Source organism: Scomber japonicus, chromosome 22 (genome assembly GCF_027409825.1).
Source record: "Scomber japonicus isolate fScoJap1 chromosome 22, fScoJap1.pri, whole genome shotgun sequence".
Taxonomy (NCBI): Eukaryota; Metazoa; Chordata; class Actinopteri; order Scombriformes; family Scombridae; genus Scomber; species Scomber japonicus.
The window spans coordinates 13,156,183-13,176,712 of NC_070599.1; the positions used below are offsets into that span (position 1 = coordinate 13,156,183).

The following is a 20,530-nucleotide window of genomic DNA, read 5'->3' on the forward strand; positions in this document are numbered from 1 at the left end:
CTGGCACCTGATAAGCAGCTTATTTGCAGTTTTTTGTTCATTTTTCTTGTCTCCACTGCATTTTATGAGCTGTGTGAACTGCGAGACCGTGGCAATGTGTCTTCTTGTACAAAACATAACGACTTTTGAAAGCATGGGGAGATACTGTACACTAAAATCCTTGTGGGGAAAACCCATCAGCTCCTTTTTAAAAATGCAACTATTTCTCAGTAAAAATCTGTTTTAAAAAAAGACAATGGTGAGCCTTATATATACCGCAGGTGAGAATATACATGTCATGTATATCAATTTGTTGCACCTTCTGTTAGATATAGAAACCGAAGGAGGAAAGTAATTATGGATAAGTGCAGGATAATTTCCATCCTGGCAGAAAGGATTATCTATAGAAGTAGAGGACATGGACACTTTGCCACCACTTCTCTCTCCCTCCCTCCATGTCTCCTTCTTTCTCTCTCTCGCTGTCTCTCTCTCTCTCTTTGCCTCTCGCTGTATTTCCTTGACACTGACATTACTCCAGTGTCACTCCAAATGAGCTTATAGGCAGCTAGAGGGAAGCAGACATTGGGAGCTCCATATAGCCAGGGTATTCATTACCCTAGCCCTAACCTTTACACAAATGGGCCGGCAATCCTCCTTTGTCTTCATTTTCTTCCAGCCTGGCTCTCTCTCTCTCTCTCACTCTCCCTCTCTCCCCCTCTCTCTCTCTCTCCCTCTCTTTCTCTCCAGCTCATCCTATGAAGCTTGTGTCTTTCAAGGTTTGTCATCTTCAGAGGTCCTTCAAGGTCGCAGACACATTTTACGTTGATGGAGCAATTATCCATCACAACCACAACTACATTTGAGATAGAAGATTTAGGGTGTAGAGCTGAATAGAAGGACACAGTCTATATCATATAGTGTAAAATGGCTTAGAAATAAAAGTGGCTCAAAATATGTTAGACATAACTACCCATGCCTCTACATTTAAAGTGCAGTTTGAGAACATGTCTAGACTGTTGTACTTGAAACCTTTCACCTAACTTCCTCAGTAGAAGACCCGGTCATGACCAATAATTTCATTTGACACTTGACCAACAATATTGAGTGGCATATGTGAAACTTTTTTGGCTTAAATGCCATTTAGTCACAGCTGGATCAAGATTTCAAATAGTGAGGCAGTTTAATAATTTGCCAGCATGACTATAGTGCTGCAACTTCAAAATGTCTTACAGACTTAAAAATCCAGACTTTTTTTTCTTTTTTTTGTAATGTGTCTTGTCCTTAATGTGGCACCCACAAAGATGGATGTACTGATTTTTTAAAAGGTCAGTTGCAGCATAGAGATTACTTAATTTGACGCTTTGTCCTTAAATTAAGCAGAATATCATCAGAAGTGTTGACACTGAAATGCCACTGAGCGCACTGGCCGGAATATATCTGAATCTCAACGCAGAGTTTTGCACTTTAGAGGCCAAGCTCTCAGTTGACATACAGTGAGTGCCCTTTGCTCGCCAAAAAGTCACACTGTTTAGTCCAGTTTTAAATGCAAGCCAAAAATGGTAAAGTCAACTACATGGGATCAATCTGGAATACAGACTATTTTTGGCTTGGTGCTGGATAGAAAAGGTGCTGCACAGTGTCTTGAGCAGTTTCGGTTCTGAAATCACTAATGTTATTGACAGGAGTGATTTAAACAACATTTTATCTCTCAGTGGAATTAAGCTCCTTCTCAGTAACTCCCTGTGGACAGGACAGGTAAATTATCACTGGTATGTTTAATTTTTAGTTAATGTAGTAACATGGTCATAACAGTAACAGTGTCATATTACTTGGGTGTTAAATTCACAGCAGCAGAACACTAAGCAAATAATGTGTGGGAGTGCAGGAAATGATTGTCGGTATTAAATAGAGGGCAACACATTTTAATCAACCAGTGGGAGTAAAACTACCTCACTATGCAAGAGCTAATCTTTGTGGATTTTGGATCTATTGTTTTTTTGCAACAAAACTACATGTAGACATGATGTGCCTGCAAGGTTATATTTGATCCCAGATCAACATATCACCTTTACTAGTTCATTGCATCATAAGAGCAACTGCAGCTTAATCCATGACCTGAGATGACTTAAACTAGATACACATACAGTACATGTTTCTTACCATGTTGGGAACTGAAGGGGATCGAGAGGGGAGCTTTGCTTTTTCCTGTGTCTGCTTTGTCCTTGTCTTTTGTATGTTTGTGTGTTTGTGCACAGGCAGAGTTTAATCAGCATCATATTGAATATATGTTCACACTCCGGGTCTTAATGTATGTCTGTACCATGCAAATATGCATATTTGGGTGTGTATGTGTGTACACATGCATATTGCATGATGTACATAAGAACCTCAGCTATAGCATGAAGTTAATAGTGTCATAAAGCTCCTAATTAATTCTGCAGTAAAAATGGATTTCAGCAACAAGCTGACTTTGCATGCTTTCTCTTGTAATATGAATGGTACACTATGGTCTAAAACCCTGTAGCCCTCATTCAGATTACATTGCATCCATGCTGCATTGATTCTAAACCTCTCACTAGTAACCTGAATAACTATAATTAAACACCATCCTCTTGCCTTTGAAATCAGGCTTTGCTGGCGAGTCCACTGTTTGCTGCTGCCCTCAACGAGCGTCTCAGCGGCACAGGATGGACAGCAGAGCTGCTGGCCAACTTCCTGTACAACGGGCCTCCAGAGGATCGTCCAGCCGGCATGCCGCCCAATGACTGGCGGGATGTTTACAACAGCACTACCCAAATCCTGAAGCTTCTCTCCAAGTTCCTTGGTGTATGTAATTCTTTTGTTTAAGCTTTTATTAAATACAAAGTACCTCACAAACATGGCTACCAGCTCTCCCATGCACCAGAGGGTTGTTTGAGTTCTTCATTAAAGTGAAACGTGGTTTTAAGAAAATTGGCTTTTCTACAGCATTTGAGATATTTAGAAACATAATTCTCACTGGTAAGGAAATTGGCTCTAAATATGTTTATTTTTTCTTCCCTCCCTCCACTATTCTCTTTTACCTCTGTATTATTTGTCTGATTCACCTGATATTACCCAAGTGGATTCATTGATAAGAGTTAGCACTAAAAGTAAGTGCTGTATGACCTTTTAAAGTGCTCCACCAAAACTATCTTTCGATAAAAGTAAGATGATAAATTCTGATGTATCAGCTCTCTTTCCTGAGTTGTTGGATTGCTAAAGACAAGATCCAGAATAGCTTACTTAAGCCAAGCTGAGCTGGTGCAGCGGCATCTTACACATTAAATATAGATGACAATATATTTTTCGGGTCAGGATATGTAAACAGTTTGCAGTGTCAGCTATTCATTCATTCATTCATTACTGCACAGTTTCACCAACAGAGTAAAGACAGTGATCTGGTAAAAGTTCTATATCCCTTACATTATTACTGCACCTTCATTTATTCTCATATCTTTCTTTCCACACAACTCTGGCAACAACACAAGCACTGCTGCAGTATGCGAGCTCGCTTTGCATCTAAGACACAATGTGTCCATGTTTAGCACCGTGCTTTTTTGTTTCTTAGTTCCTTTGTTGAATGAACATGCTGTGTCTGTACTATGCTGCTGTTAAAGCCAAAATCAAGACTTTTTCAGATGACATGTAGATTTTGTCATCTTGCTCAGTCTAACAGCGTTTGTGCATAACAAAAAAGGAAAAGACTTTGGTCTTTCATTCATTAAACTTTAATATCCTTGACTTGGCAAACTGTCGAATACACAGGAATATCTGTCACTAGTTTGCTTGCATGATAATAATGAAAAAACATTGTTATGTACTATAGTGAGTCTGTAACACAGACACAGATTGGTGTCTCTAAGTAGGAACACACACACACACACACAGTTGACATTGATGTATTGATCTGTGGCACAGTTTGCAGCAAAACCCTTTTTCTCTACATTGTGTGATCAAACACATGTACAAATCCCACCCACACCCCCTGCCACACACACATAGTATCAATCCATAGGCAAGTACAATGGTAGGTTGGGCCCTTGGGGTTAGCCGTACATGGCCAATGAAATTTCAAATGTAATCTATTTTCTTTCCTAATGGAAATTGCATTTCTCAAAATAGATACCGGGATAGAGACAGTTATTAGACAACCTTCTCTGTGCCCTCCTCATGTCTGTGTGTATACATCATACTTCAGTGGATGAAATATAAAAAGGCATATTATGTGTACCGTGTGTGTGTATATATATGTGTGTGTGTGTATTTGTAGACGTTTTATAGAGAATGAAAAATAATGACAATGTTTTGCCATGACTAATGTTAAATACAAATGGTCTAGTCTGCTGCTTATTGAGAATCCTGCAATATTCAACAGTAATGCTCTGCTTAAACAAGAAAGACACTTCTATACATGTCAACCTTAATGATATTTGAAGATGACTGTGTAAACTATTATATCCCCCAAGCACTTCCTAGATGGGTTGATTTTGACCCATGTTAATCCTATCATTTAACTGTCTGTCGACAGCACCCATACAGCCCATGCAAGCATGATGCAATCATGAATCCACCACTGCATGTGTTGCACTGGGTGCTTCTCTAAATTAGGCCAATATGGGATTGGCAAGCTATTAGTGAGGGCAGTTTCTCAGTTCAGTCTGAGTCAGATTGTTGATATCAGAAGGCTTAGCCTTAGCCGCTGGCCCAACGGTTCGATAGATGGGGAGGGGGTCTAAGAAATGTTTTTTCTCCAATTTGTAACATCATAGTTGTTAAAGGTACAATGCTATTATTTAAATATGGTACAGAAAGCAGGTTAAAACAGATGACCATGTGAAATTAGACAGCAATATGTTGCTGTAGATACTTAAAATGTTCTACTGCTTAGTTCAGTGAAGATTTATTATGTTTTAATTCCAATCAACTGATGTGGCTATTAGCATGTAGCGTTGTCATCTGTGAAAATTGCCAACATACACAGTCTGACAGTGGTGCAAAATCTGGGATTACAGTATGATACCTCTCCAGTGCTGTGATATCCTCACTAGTCTGCACTGAACAAATGTTTTTGCTGTGATATTTTGTTTCCCACCATAGCTTGATATAGAATTCAGAGTAGAGAATCCTGGGGGAGAAATGATAAAACTATTGCAGCACTGACGTGTGGACAGCTGTCAGGTGTGACTGCCTCCCAGGATGGCTAGCTCATTATCGTCTCATGAAACAGAGTGACGAGGCTACAGAACAGGGAGTGCTAGTGAGGCTGTATCTCATTTGCTTGTCTCTGCTGAAGCCCAAAACATTTCCCACCCCCTGGCAGCTCCAGATAATTTGGAACTACACTCTGCATGGTTTAGTCAATAGCTTAGTAATACTTTTTTGCTAAATATCCATCTGCTATACTGCCAGTGAGTTCATGCCTGCCTCTGTTTCATTTCCATTTTTGTGGATTCTAAGATTTACATTTAAAAAGTGAATGAATTACTGTAAAAAGATTAAGTTGATATAAAAGTAGAATCATTTTCTTAAAGGCATTTTTGTGATATTTATTTTTGCTGACAGTGTTTAGACCTGAACAAGTTTGAGGCAGCTGCCAATGAAAGCCATCTGGTGACCAGAGCATTGGAACTTCTGGAGAATGATACGTACTGGGCTGGCATTATCTTTGAAAACCTCCAGCCAGACTCCAGCCAGCCACCTCCTTATGTCAAGTACACAATCCGCATGGACGTCGATGAGGTAGAACGCACCAACACAGTGAAAGACAGGTAAGTAGCTCAGCTACTCTGCTTTATACAAATACTGTCATAACACAGTCCGTAGGTATTGTTTAGGGAATAGGTCGTCATTTTGAGAATTGTGTTAATTCATCTTCATGCCAAGAGTTAGACAAGAAGATTGATACCACTCTCTTACCTTGGCTCTGTCCAAAGATAATGGTTAGTAATTAAACAAATGAGATACAACATGTTAATTAGTGAGCTTGAGGAGCAGGTTGGCAGATTTTTTACCTTTTGGATAGAGCAGGGCTTACTGTTTCCACCTGATTCATGTCTTTATGCGAAGCTAAGCTCTTTTTTATTGTCTTTTAAAGTGTACTATGGTAAAATACGACCTCTATAAACAGTCAAGATACTCTGACAGTATTTCTGACCGTTTTGGCTCTAGTTTTGTTGCCCTTTGCTAAGACAGATCATGATGTGTCTTCTTTTAATAAGGTCATGGTCTCCTGGGGCCGGAGACAATTCCTTTAACGACCTGCGCTATATATGGGGAGGCTTTGCCTACCTGCAGGATATGATGGACCACGGCATTATACGAACACAAACGTCAAAGAACCAAACGCTTGGTGTTTTTGCCCAGCAAATGCCATACCCCTGCTTTGTGGATGACGCGTGAGTACAAAAGCTTTTATTTGTCAGCCTTGTGATTAGAAAAAGAGGAAGGAGGTATTACATCAATAACATTCTGCTCACTCAGGGGAGTTGCCACTCACTGCCACCACATAAGTTGAGTTATGGTCTTATCTGTCACTTAGGAGCTCCAGATTTCCCTGTGGAAACTTTAAGATGCTTTCTCTTATTTGTCTTTCCTTTCCTTTATATCTGCGTTGCTCCTCTGCTCTGCTTTATGCTATCGCTAATCATAGATGTGGGGACTAAGGCAACTCCTCTAATACTGTCTGTGTGAAAAAAAGTCAATAATAAAAATATGACATCCTTCAGGATACATTTAATCATGAGTTGAGGGTCAGCAAGGGACCACAGAATGAATGAAGGCAGTAAAAGGGAAACAGTGGGCCAAAACTATTGATTTTAGACAAACCACAGGAAATTCCTGAATAGTTGATGGATGCTGAATTATTTAAGCAACCACCATGAGTCCCTTTCTTCCTTGTATTTCTGAGATATTTGATTCTCAACAAAGTGAGCGTATCTAACCCCCCCCCCCCATCTCACGTAGCTCAGTCATTTGCAAAGATTGATAGCAGCACTCGATCTTTGTGTACGTGTCCACAGGCTTCTATCATGTTTCATCTTGTATCATTCACCTAGGGACAGAAACGATGTGGTATCACTCCGAATCTTCCACAGCCAAGATTTCCTCAGAGCCTGGGAAATTACTCCCATCCACACAACATTATGATCTCCATTAATAAAGTGAAAACCCAGTGATGCCATCAAGAGAGAAGATAATTACCAGGGAGATTTTAAGTCCAACAACATAATACACCCCTTTCAGTAGACACAAAATAGTCGCATCCAGCGGGAAAACGCACTTCCTCAGATTAGGGATCTAATTTTAAAACATATGCAACATGAATTTACAGTGAAACAACCTTCAGGGGATAAATATATTTATAAGAAACTTCTATCTACAAGGATGATGTTGCTAAGAGACATGTTTGTAATAATAATAACCTTTACCAAAGTTAAGAAAAAAAAACATTCAAAATTATAGCTTTTTTATTATCTGGGGTTTTAATCATTTCCTCAATTAAGTGCTGACTTCTTCCATATTTAAATTTACATTGTGGTTTCCAGATTAAATGCAGCTTCACAGTGTTGCAATTTATTCAGTGGTTGATTTAGTAAACCTGGTTTATAAAACACGTCTTATCTGTTTTAATTGGCTAAGTGGGTGCAGTTGCTTTGGCATGCCATGCAATAGGATAGTTTCAGATGTACTAATTGGAAGGATGTTGAACTAAATCCTACGCCCAGTGGAGATAATCATCAAAAGAGGAATGCTGTATTTTTGAATCAACTAAAATCATCCTCTCTGCATCAGAAGAAGAACTATAGATGGATGATATGATTGATATTCCTGTAATTAACTTTTTTTTTTTTTTTCTAAGCGTGTGCATTTGCTTACTAATCCTGTTTTTCCGGGTACGCTAACGGAAATACCACTGCGTCCCTCAGAGGTAGCGTGCTCTCTTGCATTCAAGCACAAAATGAAAAGAAAAAAAACTGCCAATTTGTTTGCGCCTTCATTTTTACAACTCATTGCTGTGATAATAACATGAAATTAGACAGTCTTGGTACATCTTATTTGCCAATATCGGCCCTCATTGCCTCAGTTTCCTGTTTCTTAAACAAAGGATTAATAATTACAGAAGATAAATGGGAGCCATAAAGCAATGCAATACCCTCAGTCCCTCCACCATTTACTCTTTCGCCTGCGTAGCCATTTGGGCCTTTCCATAAATTATTAACACTTGAAAACTGCTATTTCATTCATAAATAATTGAGAGTGAAATCACACAAAAGGAAGATGCACTAAAACACACAGAGGCGTGATGGGGGGAAGAACCTTGGCAGTAATTATTTTCATCCAGAGCTGTGTCTCCAGCCACAGGGAAGGACAGAACATTGTGCATTCAGATGAACATGTTTGTGGTCTGCTGTAACTATTTTTCACTTTAGAGAAAAAAGGTCTAATCTGACTTTAAAATGTAATTTCACAAAAAACTTTACAGCATTTAGATAGACTTTCAAGATGTGATATTAAATATTTAAAAATGTTCTCCACCTTATTTACATTGAATAAATAATGTACATGTATACAAACTCAAAGGATGTAGAAAGTGTCTGTGGTTGCAGTAGCAGTATCATATGAAAATATACAGTATGTTTTGAGGTTTTTAGCCAAAAACAAACATTTTATTCATTTATTCAACTGCATATGAACGACAGGCCTTTAATTCAGTTTACCCTTCTTTTTAGGTTTGAATATATCATGTAGACTTATTTTGAGAAGCTTATGAAAGGGTTAACTAGACTATTAGTTTCTTTGAGAAGGCCTTATCATCATACAGTACCTGTTTATCCTTTATCAATCCCTTTTAAACTCACAAAAACAATAAGTATACTCCTTTGATAAAATCCACTGATGAATGTTACTAACAACACAGTATTATCTCCACTGACCTTGAATACTTGCAACATCACACCTGTAGAAATAATTTCCTTTTCATGGTCCTCAGATCCTCCTCACAGTTTTTTTCTTTAGCTATAACACACAGAGAGAACTATCAGCAATCTGGGCCACTTCTACCACAGCTGACCCTGTTGGCATTCTGAACTCGAGATAACCAAACTGTATTAGCTCCCCCGCTCTCTTCATATTCACATTGTGCGCAGCGCCTGAGATGACGGTGTGGGATAAATCTCGACCCCCGCAGGGTCCTGATAGCACATAAACTGGTCCTTTATCAGCGGCCCCTGCACCATCTCACGCTCTGGAATCAGAGGCATCTCTTGTTTGAATCCCGAGGCTGTGCTCCCCTATCAATAAGGTCTTTCACATTCACATGGGCTTGAAGCATCTAAGGCTGCTTTCACCGATACATAACAGAGGCCTGTAGTGGACATGAGTACAATGATGTCTGATGGATATCCTGTTGTCCATCTATATGAGCTAATTAACCTGATTAACATACTACATCTATTTAGTAGTGAGAGTGATTGAGCTTGTAGAGCATATTTGGCACATCTGAAGCTCATAACAAGTGAAAATCAGCTGTTTTGTTTCATGCAGTGATTAAAAGTCAAGTGACACACTGTATTAACTGGATCAGAAAATATTCCCTGCATGACTCCCTAGTGACTAAAAGACCCCTTTTGTAGCCTCTTCCAAAAAGGGTTTTGATTCAAATTCATGACTTTTTAAAATCAACCAGCTCACACAACAAAATAGTGGGGAGCAAAGAGACATATACAAAATAGGCTATATATTGATCTATCCTACTAAGACTACTCAAATGATATCTTATTCTTTTCAAATGAAGGAATGGTTGAGTCGTAAATCAACATGGTGATTAGTGCCAGAGCTGAGTGTGCAGTAAAAGCTGTGCATTCATTTGGACCTGATATTTTGTAGCATCAGATGGAGGCCCAATGGCAGATGCTGCAGTATTCATATTGTTCAGGCACTTAAAGTTCTTGTGCTAATGCATATAGAATTAGTTTGAACAGTTTTGCAAGCAGGATATAACTTCAGACCGTTGTTTCGTTTGGATTAAGATGCTCAGGGATTTAATTGCCTAGTTTCCATCAAAGTTATACTGAGGCTGATACTGCTGATACTGCATTAAATTAAGAAGGGTACACAAGCTGTGGAGACTTGTCATGCCATTTTTAAAATGTGTTTTGAACATGACATTAAGCGTGTGCAACAGAGGGTTTGATGGCTGAAGCATCTGCAACATCAGCCACAAGCAAAAATGTCACCCTTTTAACATGAGCCTGAACTAACCTGCGCAGTGGTTCCTATGAAAAACTTCAAAAAACCTTAAGATCAAATTCAATTCCTCCTCGCAGTGTGATTTTCTGACTAATTTCCAGGGAATATTAGTTTAAACAGCGTTCAAAAACCTGTAGAAGTGACATTTACTTTTATCAGTATGAACTAAAAAAGCACAAGTCTGTTCTTTTCTTTAATCTCTTATATTTAAAGCATTTATCCAGCAGCACTTGGTTAAATTAAATGTGAGCTTTCAAAAGGGTTTGCTGACAGTCCTCCACGAAGAACAGCATGTTCATTCAACAAAAGACCTAGGAAACAAAAAAAACACTGTGCTAAACATGGACACATTGTGTCTTAGATGCAAAGCGAAACACTGTAGCAGCCCTGGTGTTCTGCCAGAGCTGTGTGTCATTATATAAAGAAAGAACAAGTGAAGGTGCAGTCATAATGTAAGGGACACCGAATATTTTTAACCACTTCTAAAAAATTATTTATTTGATGCCAAATTGAAAAATTGGCTCAACATTTTCTATAAAATGCTATAAATTGTGTATATTAGGGCAGATTAAATACAATCTATGCAATGACTTCAACAAGATACATTTAATGATGGTTTAATAATTGAATTTAGTTTAGTTTAGCTTGGTTAATGCTAACTAGCAGAAAGCACAAATACAGACTGTTCTCAAGTAAAGTCAGTGTCAAGCTCTACTGAAAAACCACAGCTGACCTTGAACAGTTTGTGAATAGCTTTGAACTGAACTATGAGAAAGTGCAGCACATGGGGACTCCTTCATTTTGACATAAGACATAACTGACTAATATAATGTAAAACATACAAAGACATGAGATAAAACAACCTGCTTTCACCTCTCTCTAGTCCCCGTTTACATATTACTCTAACATACTGTACTGTACTTCTTTACAGAGGCAGACATCTGAATATGCCCTCAGGGACAATAGATAACTGGAGGCCATCATCATTTTAATGTGCTGTTGATTAAATAAAATCATTTAATTTTTTTAAGTAAACATATTTTTATTCCAGCTGTCTCTCAAAACTGTGTTTCATCATTTGCATCATTATACTTCATTGTGTAGATGTGATCTTGCTGTTGGAGAAAAAAACATGTGCATTTCTCTTTTTGGAAAATAATTTGTACCAGCAATGAGATAATCCACACTGAATAATGAAGCCTGTTCCCTAAAATGAATAGCTTATTTCCAGCCAGCCAAGTAAAAGTATACGGTATATTTGCTCAAAATAAGACAGGGAGCTTTTTTAAAGCATAGTAGGCCAACCTCTGGGGAGCCAGTGCTCTACTCTCTCTCGATTTATTGAGAAATCAGTCCTCTAGCTTCCCTAAATTTAGGTCAGGCTGCCAATGTAACCGGAGCCCTGTAACACAGACCCGCCTGGAGTTCTATTACTTAAGCACCTTTGATCGATCAGCGAATGTATAATTCAAGAATATCTGGTTGCAAGGTTGTCAGTGTCAGACACGGTGTGCATGACTGATCGCTCCCCCTCCAGTGCTGGAAGTCACAGAAGGAGTTAACTCACACAGGCTGTCAGCTGTTACAGAGATGTTAGGCTTGAGTCAGGAGCACATAATGCCAGAATTAGTATTCAACCTGATGCAGTTGCTACTTGCTGGCTGCTGCTTACCTCCTTATAAAATTAAAAAAAAAAAAAAAAGGTAATATATCAGATAACTTTATTTGTTGAATCGCATCAATTTGGTGGTAAAGTTTTAATTCCCAGATTGAAAGAGGAAATGTTATTTATGTAATCTTGTAAGGGATTTTGGTTTTAGTCTGAACCTTTTCGAAACTCAGCGTCAGCCAATCCTTTCTTGCGGCTTTCAAGGCCTCCTTTGAAAATGATCCATCCCATGAGGGCCAGGGAAGTGTCCTTAAAAACAAGACTCTCTCTCTCTCTCTCTTTCTCTCTCTATCTCTCTCTCTCTCTCTCTCTATCTCTCTCTCTCTCTCTCTCTCTCTCTCTCTCTCTCTGTCTCTCGCTCTCTCTCTCTCTCATTCAAGTTCTCATATAACTAAACTTCCTCTGAGCCGCAGTGGAACTAACTTAATCTCCTTGTTATATTTGCGAACCCATCCAATACTTCCATCTTCTGTTGATTTAATGACAAAACTGTCTATACTAAATATTTTGCATTGACTGAAATAAAAAACAAAACAAAAACAAAACAAAAAAAAGAGAGTATGTTCTTGTATAAATGTTGTTTTGCTCGGCGCCTGGGAACCAAAATAAAAGCTGCCGCAGAAAGATAATAGAAAGAGGGCAAGTAAATACTTTATAAAAGACAATAATCGTCCAGTAATTTACAGCTCTTTGAAAATAAATGAAATTATGAGGGGAAAAAAAAACAAATTACTAATTCGAAATCACCCTCTGAAAAAAAAAACACACTTATCTTGGGCTAACTAGCAATTAAGGAAAGTAGACGTTTGAGTGAGCCGTTCCGAGTTGGCAGGAATTCAAAAGGAGGCTTTTAAAAATAACTTGAATCCAGACTGTTACAGGACAAATTAATTCCATGCAAATTGAAACGTATTTTGATGAATTGTTTATGTTAAATGGCTTGAAAAGAAGAGCAACGTTCTGACAACACATATTCTTCTCTTTGTGCTCCATCTATACATCAGCGGCGAGCAGTGCCTTGCTTACTTTATATCCTCTCAGTGTGTGTGCAGCGCCAGCATAAGTGATATGTGAAATCTATACTTTGTCAAAATCTATTTGATATCTCTCCTTCACTGTCTAATAAAGCAGAGGAAGCACTTTGTTATGTTGGCAGAGGAGAGGATATTGACATGGCATTTTGGTGGCATTATGAAGCCAGTTTAATATCGCCTTATTGTGTTGTAACTGCATCAAATCATACATCATCCTTGGCACTGGGTGCAGCACTAAATGGCTAAAGTTTATGAAGGTTAGCTCAGTGTAAAAATGAAATTGCCTAAGTGGCTTTGAATCCACAAATACAACTGCGTGACTGGCCACCATGACGGTAACATTTTTCAGTATCTGCAAAATAGTTTTAACCTCCTTTGACTTTACAGGCACAAAAAGGCAGAATATATGATTGATTAAAATGATTACTTTTTATTATTACTGTAAATCCTCATGTCTCAATCATGAGTTTTATAAAAATGTAAGAAAACACTGAATAACACCCATCAAATCCTTCCAAAGCCTATGGTGATGTCAGCAAATTGCCTATTTGAGTTAATATGATTAACTGTAAAACTACTACTCAAAGATATTATGTTTACTTTAGCACATAAGATATAAGGGAAGTGGAACATCCTCACACTGAATGTTTAACATATCTGCTTAAAAATGACTTCAATGATTAATCTGCTGTTGATCGGCTTTCAACAGTGTAGTAAATTGTATTTTTGCTCGTCTTTTCAGTAACAGGTCAGGTTTTGGGCCAAATAGGAAACATCAAGGCAAAAAACCCCAAAACAAAAAAAAACAAACATGGAATTCATACCGCTTCTTCGCTTCCACAGTCATCTTTATTCACTATTGCAATGCAACATTTTAATCAGTTATAGATGTTAATCAGGCACGGTTCATTTCAAAGCAAGCATTTCTGAAAATATGAGTGTCTCAGAGTATCCTACACACACAGGGAATGAACAGCATATTAAAAACTCACGAGTACCCAGCAGGCAGTGTCCTTATCAAAGTCTTTTCTCTCAATCTACACTCCCTTTGTCAATGTGCAATCCTGACCTTTTTTGATTGCTTCCCTCTATGACTAGTTTCATCTCAAGTATTGGAGGCATCCTCCCCATGTTCCTGGTTCTGGCCTTCATGTACACTGTGTGTATGACCATCAAAGGCCTGGTGTATGAGAAGGAGTTGCGGCTCAAGGAAGTGCTGCGTGCTGCTGGCATTCAAAACGGTGCCCTTTGGTCTTCAAGGTTCATAGAGAACATTGTTCTGCTCACAGTTCCGTGTTTGCTCATGAGTATCATGGTTAAGGTCAGTGGAAAAGAAGCATGCAAAGTATCAAAACACAAAGCATATGAATTGTATGTTTATTGTTTTTTATCCATCCAACAAATTAATATTCATATAAATTGAACTTTTTGGCCCAAAAATCTTTTCAAAAGTCTCATTTGTTTTGGAGATGGCTGTGTCTTGAGTCACTTTCATGTAAGAGATCATTCTAGCTATCTCTTAACATAAGAAACCTGCAAAATACACATAGCAAAGAACACTGTAAAATCCATCAAATGCAGCAGAACCATTTACATCCAACCACATAATGGAATGCCCCTAATTCAGGTCATTCAGGTCAAATAATTTCTCATGCTTTGTGTTTTGGTGTTCTTGCCCTTGTTAATAATAACCAATTAATGAGCACAGAATCAAAATCATTATCCGTGATTCTTCAAATCAGCTTTCTCGGGCTAATTAATTGAGCATGCAACTAAAACTGCAATTTAGTCAAATTAAAATCATGCCAGTTGTATTTGCCCTTTATTTCCTGTAATTGCATCACCTCTTCCTCTGTTCTCCATATGTAAAGAAGGCTTCTGTTATGCAATTTGAGCAATGAATGTTTGGTACTGTGGAATTCCATGATTGCAAGGAAAATTAATCATCTTTGGCCAGTGGTACGCTGTGCACTATTTCACCACACGTCAAATCTCATTTGCAGGGTAATAACCATGAGTGGGAGGAGTAGAGGACCTCAAATTCAGAGAGGGGTCCTAGAGTCCACCTTTTGCCATCCTGTTTACTTTTTTTTTTTTTTTTTAACTATTTGAAGAAAGAAGTGTGAAAAATGATCCACTGACAAGGAACAAATAAGATTAATAGTAAACATTTAAACAAGGGAATACTGGTGAGAGCACAGTGTTTCATTTTAATAATTGCACTGCATTTACATTTACTATATCTGTGTAATATTTCACAAGCCACCGCAGGCATGCATGATGTACAAAGGTGAGAACAGTAGAAAAGAGCAATACCTAAAGTAAGACAAGCAAATCCTACCTCCGCATTGTGGCGCTCATGATATACAACACACTGCAAGTAAAATCATCTCATGGGCCTAACACCATCTATCACTGGAATTGGTGTTATTCCCAGAGAGGAGGCTAAAGAAAATGTACATACTGTGCATAGTAGTGGTTTTGTGCAGTTTGTATATTATAATTTTTCTGGACTGACATTATAGTTTAGGTAGTGGGAGTGTGTTTTTGTTGTTTATATATTGATTGCTCTGGTGAATCAATGATTTAATGGGATATAACGGCCTTGCTTATCTGTGGGGTTGACGCTTTGCTTTACCATCGATTGAGAGAAGATGCACAAAGCGCAGTTATCACCAAAAAGGAGACCCGTGACATACGATGTAGCAACATTATTATCGGTCTCCTTAAGATAGAGCGCAGCCTTCAGTGACTCCTTGTTCTCTAGGCCCTGTTAATGAAATCAAAAAGAATGGTTTTAGATCAACCTAATCAATTTTTGCAGTTTAATTGGGAAATGCGGCTGGTAAATAAAAACTGATATTTGAACAGCTGGGTGAAATGTAATTTCCCATCAGCCTAATGTGTTTGCAAGCCATCAACAATTTGTAAACATTAATAACAATAAATTGAGTTAGTTGAGTGCCTTGGAGGAGCAACTGCGAACACGATGTGTATTCAGATCACAAGCCCATTTTAAATGATAATTTCACAGCCATTTTCAGCACATTAATAATAATAGCGAATCAAATGCTAATTATTATACGGCTGTATCTGGATTAGGTGTGACACCAACCAGTTTTGTCATCTGCACCTGAGTCCTCTGTCATTTTATACTTGTTTTCCCTTCCATTATGGAGGAGGTTATGCATTTATTACATGGCAGCCAGAGAGTTATATATATATACTGCACCCACACTTGGCTCCAGTCCTCCACCAGCTGAATCAAGGTGTCATGTGTTTTCTTTACGAAAAAGGAACACTAATCAGTGACGATCAATGCATACTGTATTTCCTCCCACAAACAGGGTGACACGGTGTCACCCTTCAAATGTGTTTGTCATGTTTGTCATTAAAATTGATTAATTTGACCTGAACAACACACACTGTCAGAAAAGTATGCAAATGTTAGAAAACACCTTCACAGTTGAATGACAGCTAATGACATCTCATCAATCATCAAGGACTAAAAAATAAATACACAGAGAAATTATTGTTATACAGCACCACAAGTGGGCAGTGGTGAAAGGTAAATGAGGTAAATAAGTATGTTTATTCAATAATAGTATAGATGTTCAGTACTTTTCCATTCTTTGCTTCTTATGGTACTCCAGTGCATTGCAGATGCAAATATGTGTACCTTATGCTCCACTTCATTCATTTCCACCTTGAACAACTACAGCATTACAATGTTACAATGCTTAAATACATTATGAATGCACAGTGAAAGGTCTGTGCAATATGACCACAGTCTTAAAGGTGGATGGTATGTGAAAGGGGTTGCTCATAGCGATGAACCCACAGAGAATTATCCCCTCATCTCTATGGAGCGTCTGTCGAGTGTCTTTCAGCTCATTTCTTTGTTTTTACAGCCTTCAACTTCACACTGGATGTTGTGGTTCACGTTCACCACTAGTATCAGGTTTGCTTCCAACAGTAAAAAAAAAAAGTTTTAATACACTCCCTGCTCAACACAAAACAGCAGATGGACAATATTAGCTTCTAGGTGAATATAGCGAGGCCTTTAGCAGCCAGATGTTTTCCTCAGGAGTAATGGAAACAACAACAACAACAACCAAGAAAACAAGATAGATAGATGGATAGATGGATAGATGGATAGATGGATAGATAGATAGATGGATAGATGGATAGATGGATAGATAGATAGATAGAAGGAAAGTAATTACTGGACTTGACAGATGGTCAGAAACATGACTCCATATGAATGCTTCTTTTGCTTCACATATGCTCCATGTGTAAACAAGCCCCTATTTGCTGAAACCTTCTGAACTTAAAAGATGATATGTCAGTTGTGTGTTCACAGCTTGTTTCTGCTGCCCCAAAGTGGCCAATCTGTTGATGCATTTAAGACAAAAAGATCTGCTCAACAAGTTTAAAGGTTACACAAATCTGCTTCTTTTTTTTTGCTAGCTCAAACAAGCCAAGCCAAATTGAGATAACGAGATCCCTTAATAATATTGGCTATAAATAAAAAGCTGTGATCAGTTGTCATCCCCATAGAGTATAGATATACAGGTTACATTTTGATAAGAGGTGTAAATGGAGTCAATGTCTGGTTTGGTTTGGCTCCTCCATCCTTCAGGTTCCTCAGGTCTCTGGCACGATCCCTTCCCTTATACATGACTTTAGCCTGGATCTACTCTGTGGCCATGATCGTTAAGGGTATCGTCGCCGAGAAAGAAGCAAGGCTTAAGGAGACTGTGAGGATCATGGGCCTGAGAAATGCCATCTATTGGCTGAGCTGGGCAGTGTCCAGTGTGCTGCCGCTGGCCATCAGCGCTCTTCTTCTTTCTCTTATACTCAAGGTGATTTCAGATTAATTTATCAATGATTGAAGGAGGACCCGGCACTACTTTTGGAGGCATCACAGATTAATGAGAGCTTTCTTCAAAATAATACTCTCAAGAACATAGTTGTACTTGAGAGTTTAAAAGAGTTTCTATAATGAGCATTCATACAGCTGAATGTAACAATGTCCCCTATAAGGTTTTTAATCATAATTGCATCCATTACAATAGCACCATTACCCTTGCAGTTACAGTAGTGCCTTTTTGAATTAGGCTCAGAGAAGACATTGGCCTCATGGTGTAATGTGGGACAATAGATGGATTCATGTGTAGCTCTCTGAAATTAGAGAAGGTCTTCCTTTAAACTAGCAGAGTAAAAGAGTGACATTTTTAATGACTTTCATATTACATAATATATGAGTCAACAGGAAAAATGTAAAGACGTATCATTAATCTTGCTACACCAGATATGTAATCCTTGTAAACTCTTTTACTCTGCCTTATGAATTGTAAAAATCAGCTATAATCCTTTTTCTTGCATCTCCCTGTTTCCAAAAATCCTGGCAGAGCTTTTTTCCGGCTTTTTTTGACATGAAACTGGCTGTTCTCTCACATTTCTTTGTATTTTCTCCCGCCTTTCATTTGTTTCTTTTTTGACACAGTACGGCAAAGTCCTGCAATATAGCGACCCCACGGTAATCTTTGTCTTCCTGCTGGTGTTCTGCGTGGCCACCATCACTCAGTGCTTCTTCATTAGCGTCTTCTTCTCTAAGGCCAACTTAGCGGCCGCGTGCGGTGGCCTCATCTACTTTGTCCTCTACCTGCCACACATCCTTTGCTACGCCTGGAGGGACGTCATGGGTTTCGGGGCCAAGGTTGCTGTGGTAAGTCTGTCTTTAGCTCCGACATGGTTTTTAATATATTTCCTGGCTGCTATCTTACATAAAGGAGTTTTTTTTTCCCCCTCCACATTGGCAATCATAATCATTTCCTGTTCTTTTTAAATCCAAACAGGCTCAAGCCATATTTTATTGGCCCTGCTTAGTATGAAAGGAAATAAATGTAGTCCCAGTGCCAATGATAACTCTAAGAGATTTGTTGTTATCGCCTGCACAAGTCTCCTGATAATGAAGTGTGAAGTGTCTGTCTCCAAGATAAATTGAGGTTTCGGTTCAGTTTAAATCACAAGGCATTAGCATATAGGAATTGTGTTAAACATTTACTATCTCTGTGCATTGTGTTGTTTTAATTTTTTTCTCACATTTTTTTTGGCAAAAACCTGAAGGATTTTGTTTAAAACAGGACATACTCAAGTGGCAGAATCATGAAACATTTACATAAAAGCAGAGACTAGACAGACGCACAGAGGAAATCAGGGATTTTCTCCTATCCTCTGAGGGATAAAGATAAATAGTACACCATTGCTCAACTTTCAGTGTAGCCTTTCTGCGTGACCTTTATGGCAGTACTGCTATCATTTGTCCTCCAGCCGTCCTTTCGGCAGACAAAGACACACAAAATCTTGAATCTTCATTGTCGTGCGTGCGAGTGCATCACCTTCCAGAATTTCAATCAGGCTATTTTTTCTTGTTTGTCAATTTGGTATCAGGTGTGGGTGGTAATAACAGCCTCATGTTTCTTATTTATCAAATTGAAAAATATAGCTGTCATTAATATCTTACATTGGCACCTGACATTCACTCACTTCTGCCCACAAGCAGCGCTAAGATACTAGCTCAAATTATCTTTGAGTGAGTCATCATGTCATTTTTTCTCCTTTATGAAACTTTCACAGACCGCATGCAGGTTAGGCAGGCATTTTGCATATGAAGCACTGCAAACCTTATTTAATCTCTACACAAAGTGGCATTGCAAGGTTTTCCCCCCTGGCACTGAGATTTTTTTTCCCCCTGCTCCAGCTAGATGGATAGGCCTCCAGCCCAATTAGCATGAGCAATGTTCCCCTGACCAAACCACTATCCAGTTCTTCCCTACACTTTATCAGAGATGTGTGTGTGCGTGTGCAGAGGTTTTCCCCTCTCTCAGCTCAAATGAAACTACATCGTGCCAAGGCATACGAATTCTCCTCCACATTGTCCTTGATAATGAAGTCTATAATCGTAACCAAATTTTAAAAAGATCACCTAAATTTATATGAACAGATTTTGATTGCAGCTGTATGCCAAAAGGAGAGATACAGGTAGTGTATCATAGGGCCAATGTAAGACAGGGCACATTCACAATCCAGCTGCCTATCTACTCTACTGTACTTTATCTATTTTTCTCCAATAACTTCTGAAGTGGAAACAAGAGAGAGTCCAGGGCTCTTTCATATCCTGAAAATACTAGACATGGTTTCTGTTAATCTCCCAGTCCTGGAAAAAAAAAAAAAAAAATCTAACAAAATAATTCAACTTATCAGGTTTCCCTTTTCTAGGAATTAAATAATTGCGGCTTCTGGTAGCTGATTTACATATATGACTTATACTGAGCGTTTGTTCATACTTTTTTGCAGTAATGTGACTCCTTTGACATTTTCATACATGCTGTTGGTCTCATCTTTATTTTTCAAAATCAGTTTTCTTGTGAGAGACTAACAAAACTTAGAGAAACTCGGGAGAACTGTGTAGCACAGTTTTTAAAAAAAACTTCTTCAGATTTGTCTCAGTTGTGATCTCCTCTGTCATTCCTTCCTGACAATGTCTCAGAAAATGACATGCAGGAAAGGGAAA

At 38.5% G+C, this 20,530-nt stretch overlaps 1 protein-coding gene across 1 annotated transcript in view; it reads left to right on the top strand.

Moving 5' to 3' along the window:
- Window positions 1-20,530, top strand: part of LOC128384387 (phospholipid-transporting ATPase ABCA1-like) — a 136,343-nt gene that overhangs the window by 23,433 nt on the left and 92,380 nt on the right. The window contains exons 11-15 of the mRNA XM_053343934.1: window positions 2,608-2,805; window positions 5,563-5,768; window positions 6,219-6,395; window positions 14,050-14,272; window positions 18,461-18,682. Coding sequence (XP_053199909.1) covers window positions 2,608-2,805; window positions 5,563-5,768; window positions 6,219-6,395; window positions 14,050-14,272; window positions 18,461-18,682 — 1,026 coding nt within the window. The remainder of the gene's footprint in view (window positions 1-2,607; window positions 2,806-5,562; window positions 5,769-6,218; window positions 6,396-14,049; window positions 14,273-18,460; window positions 18,683-20,530) is intronic.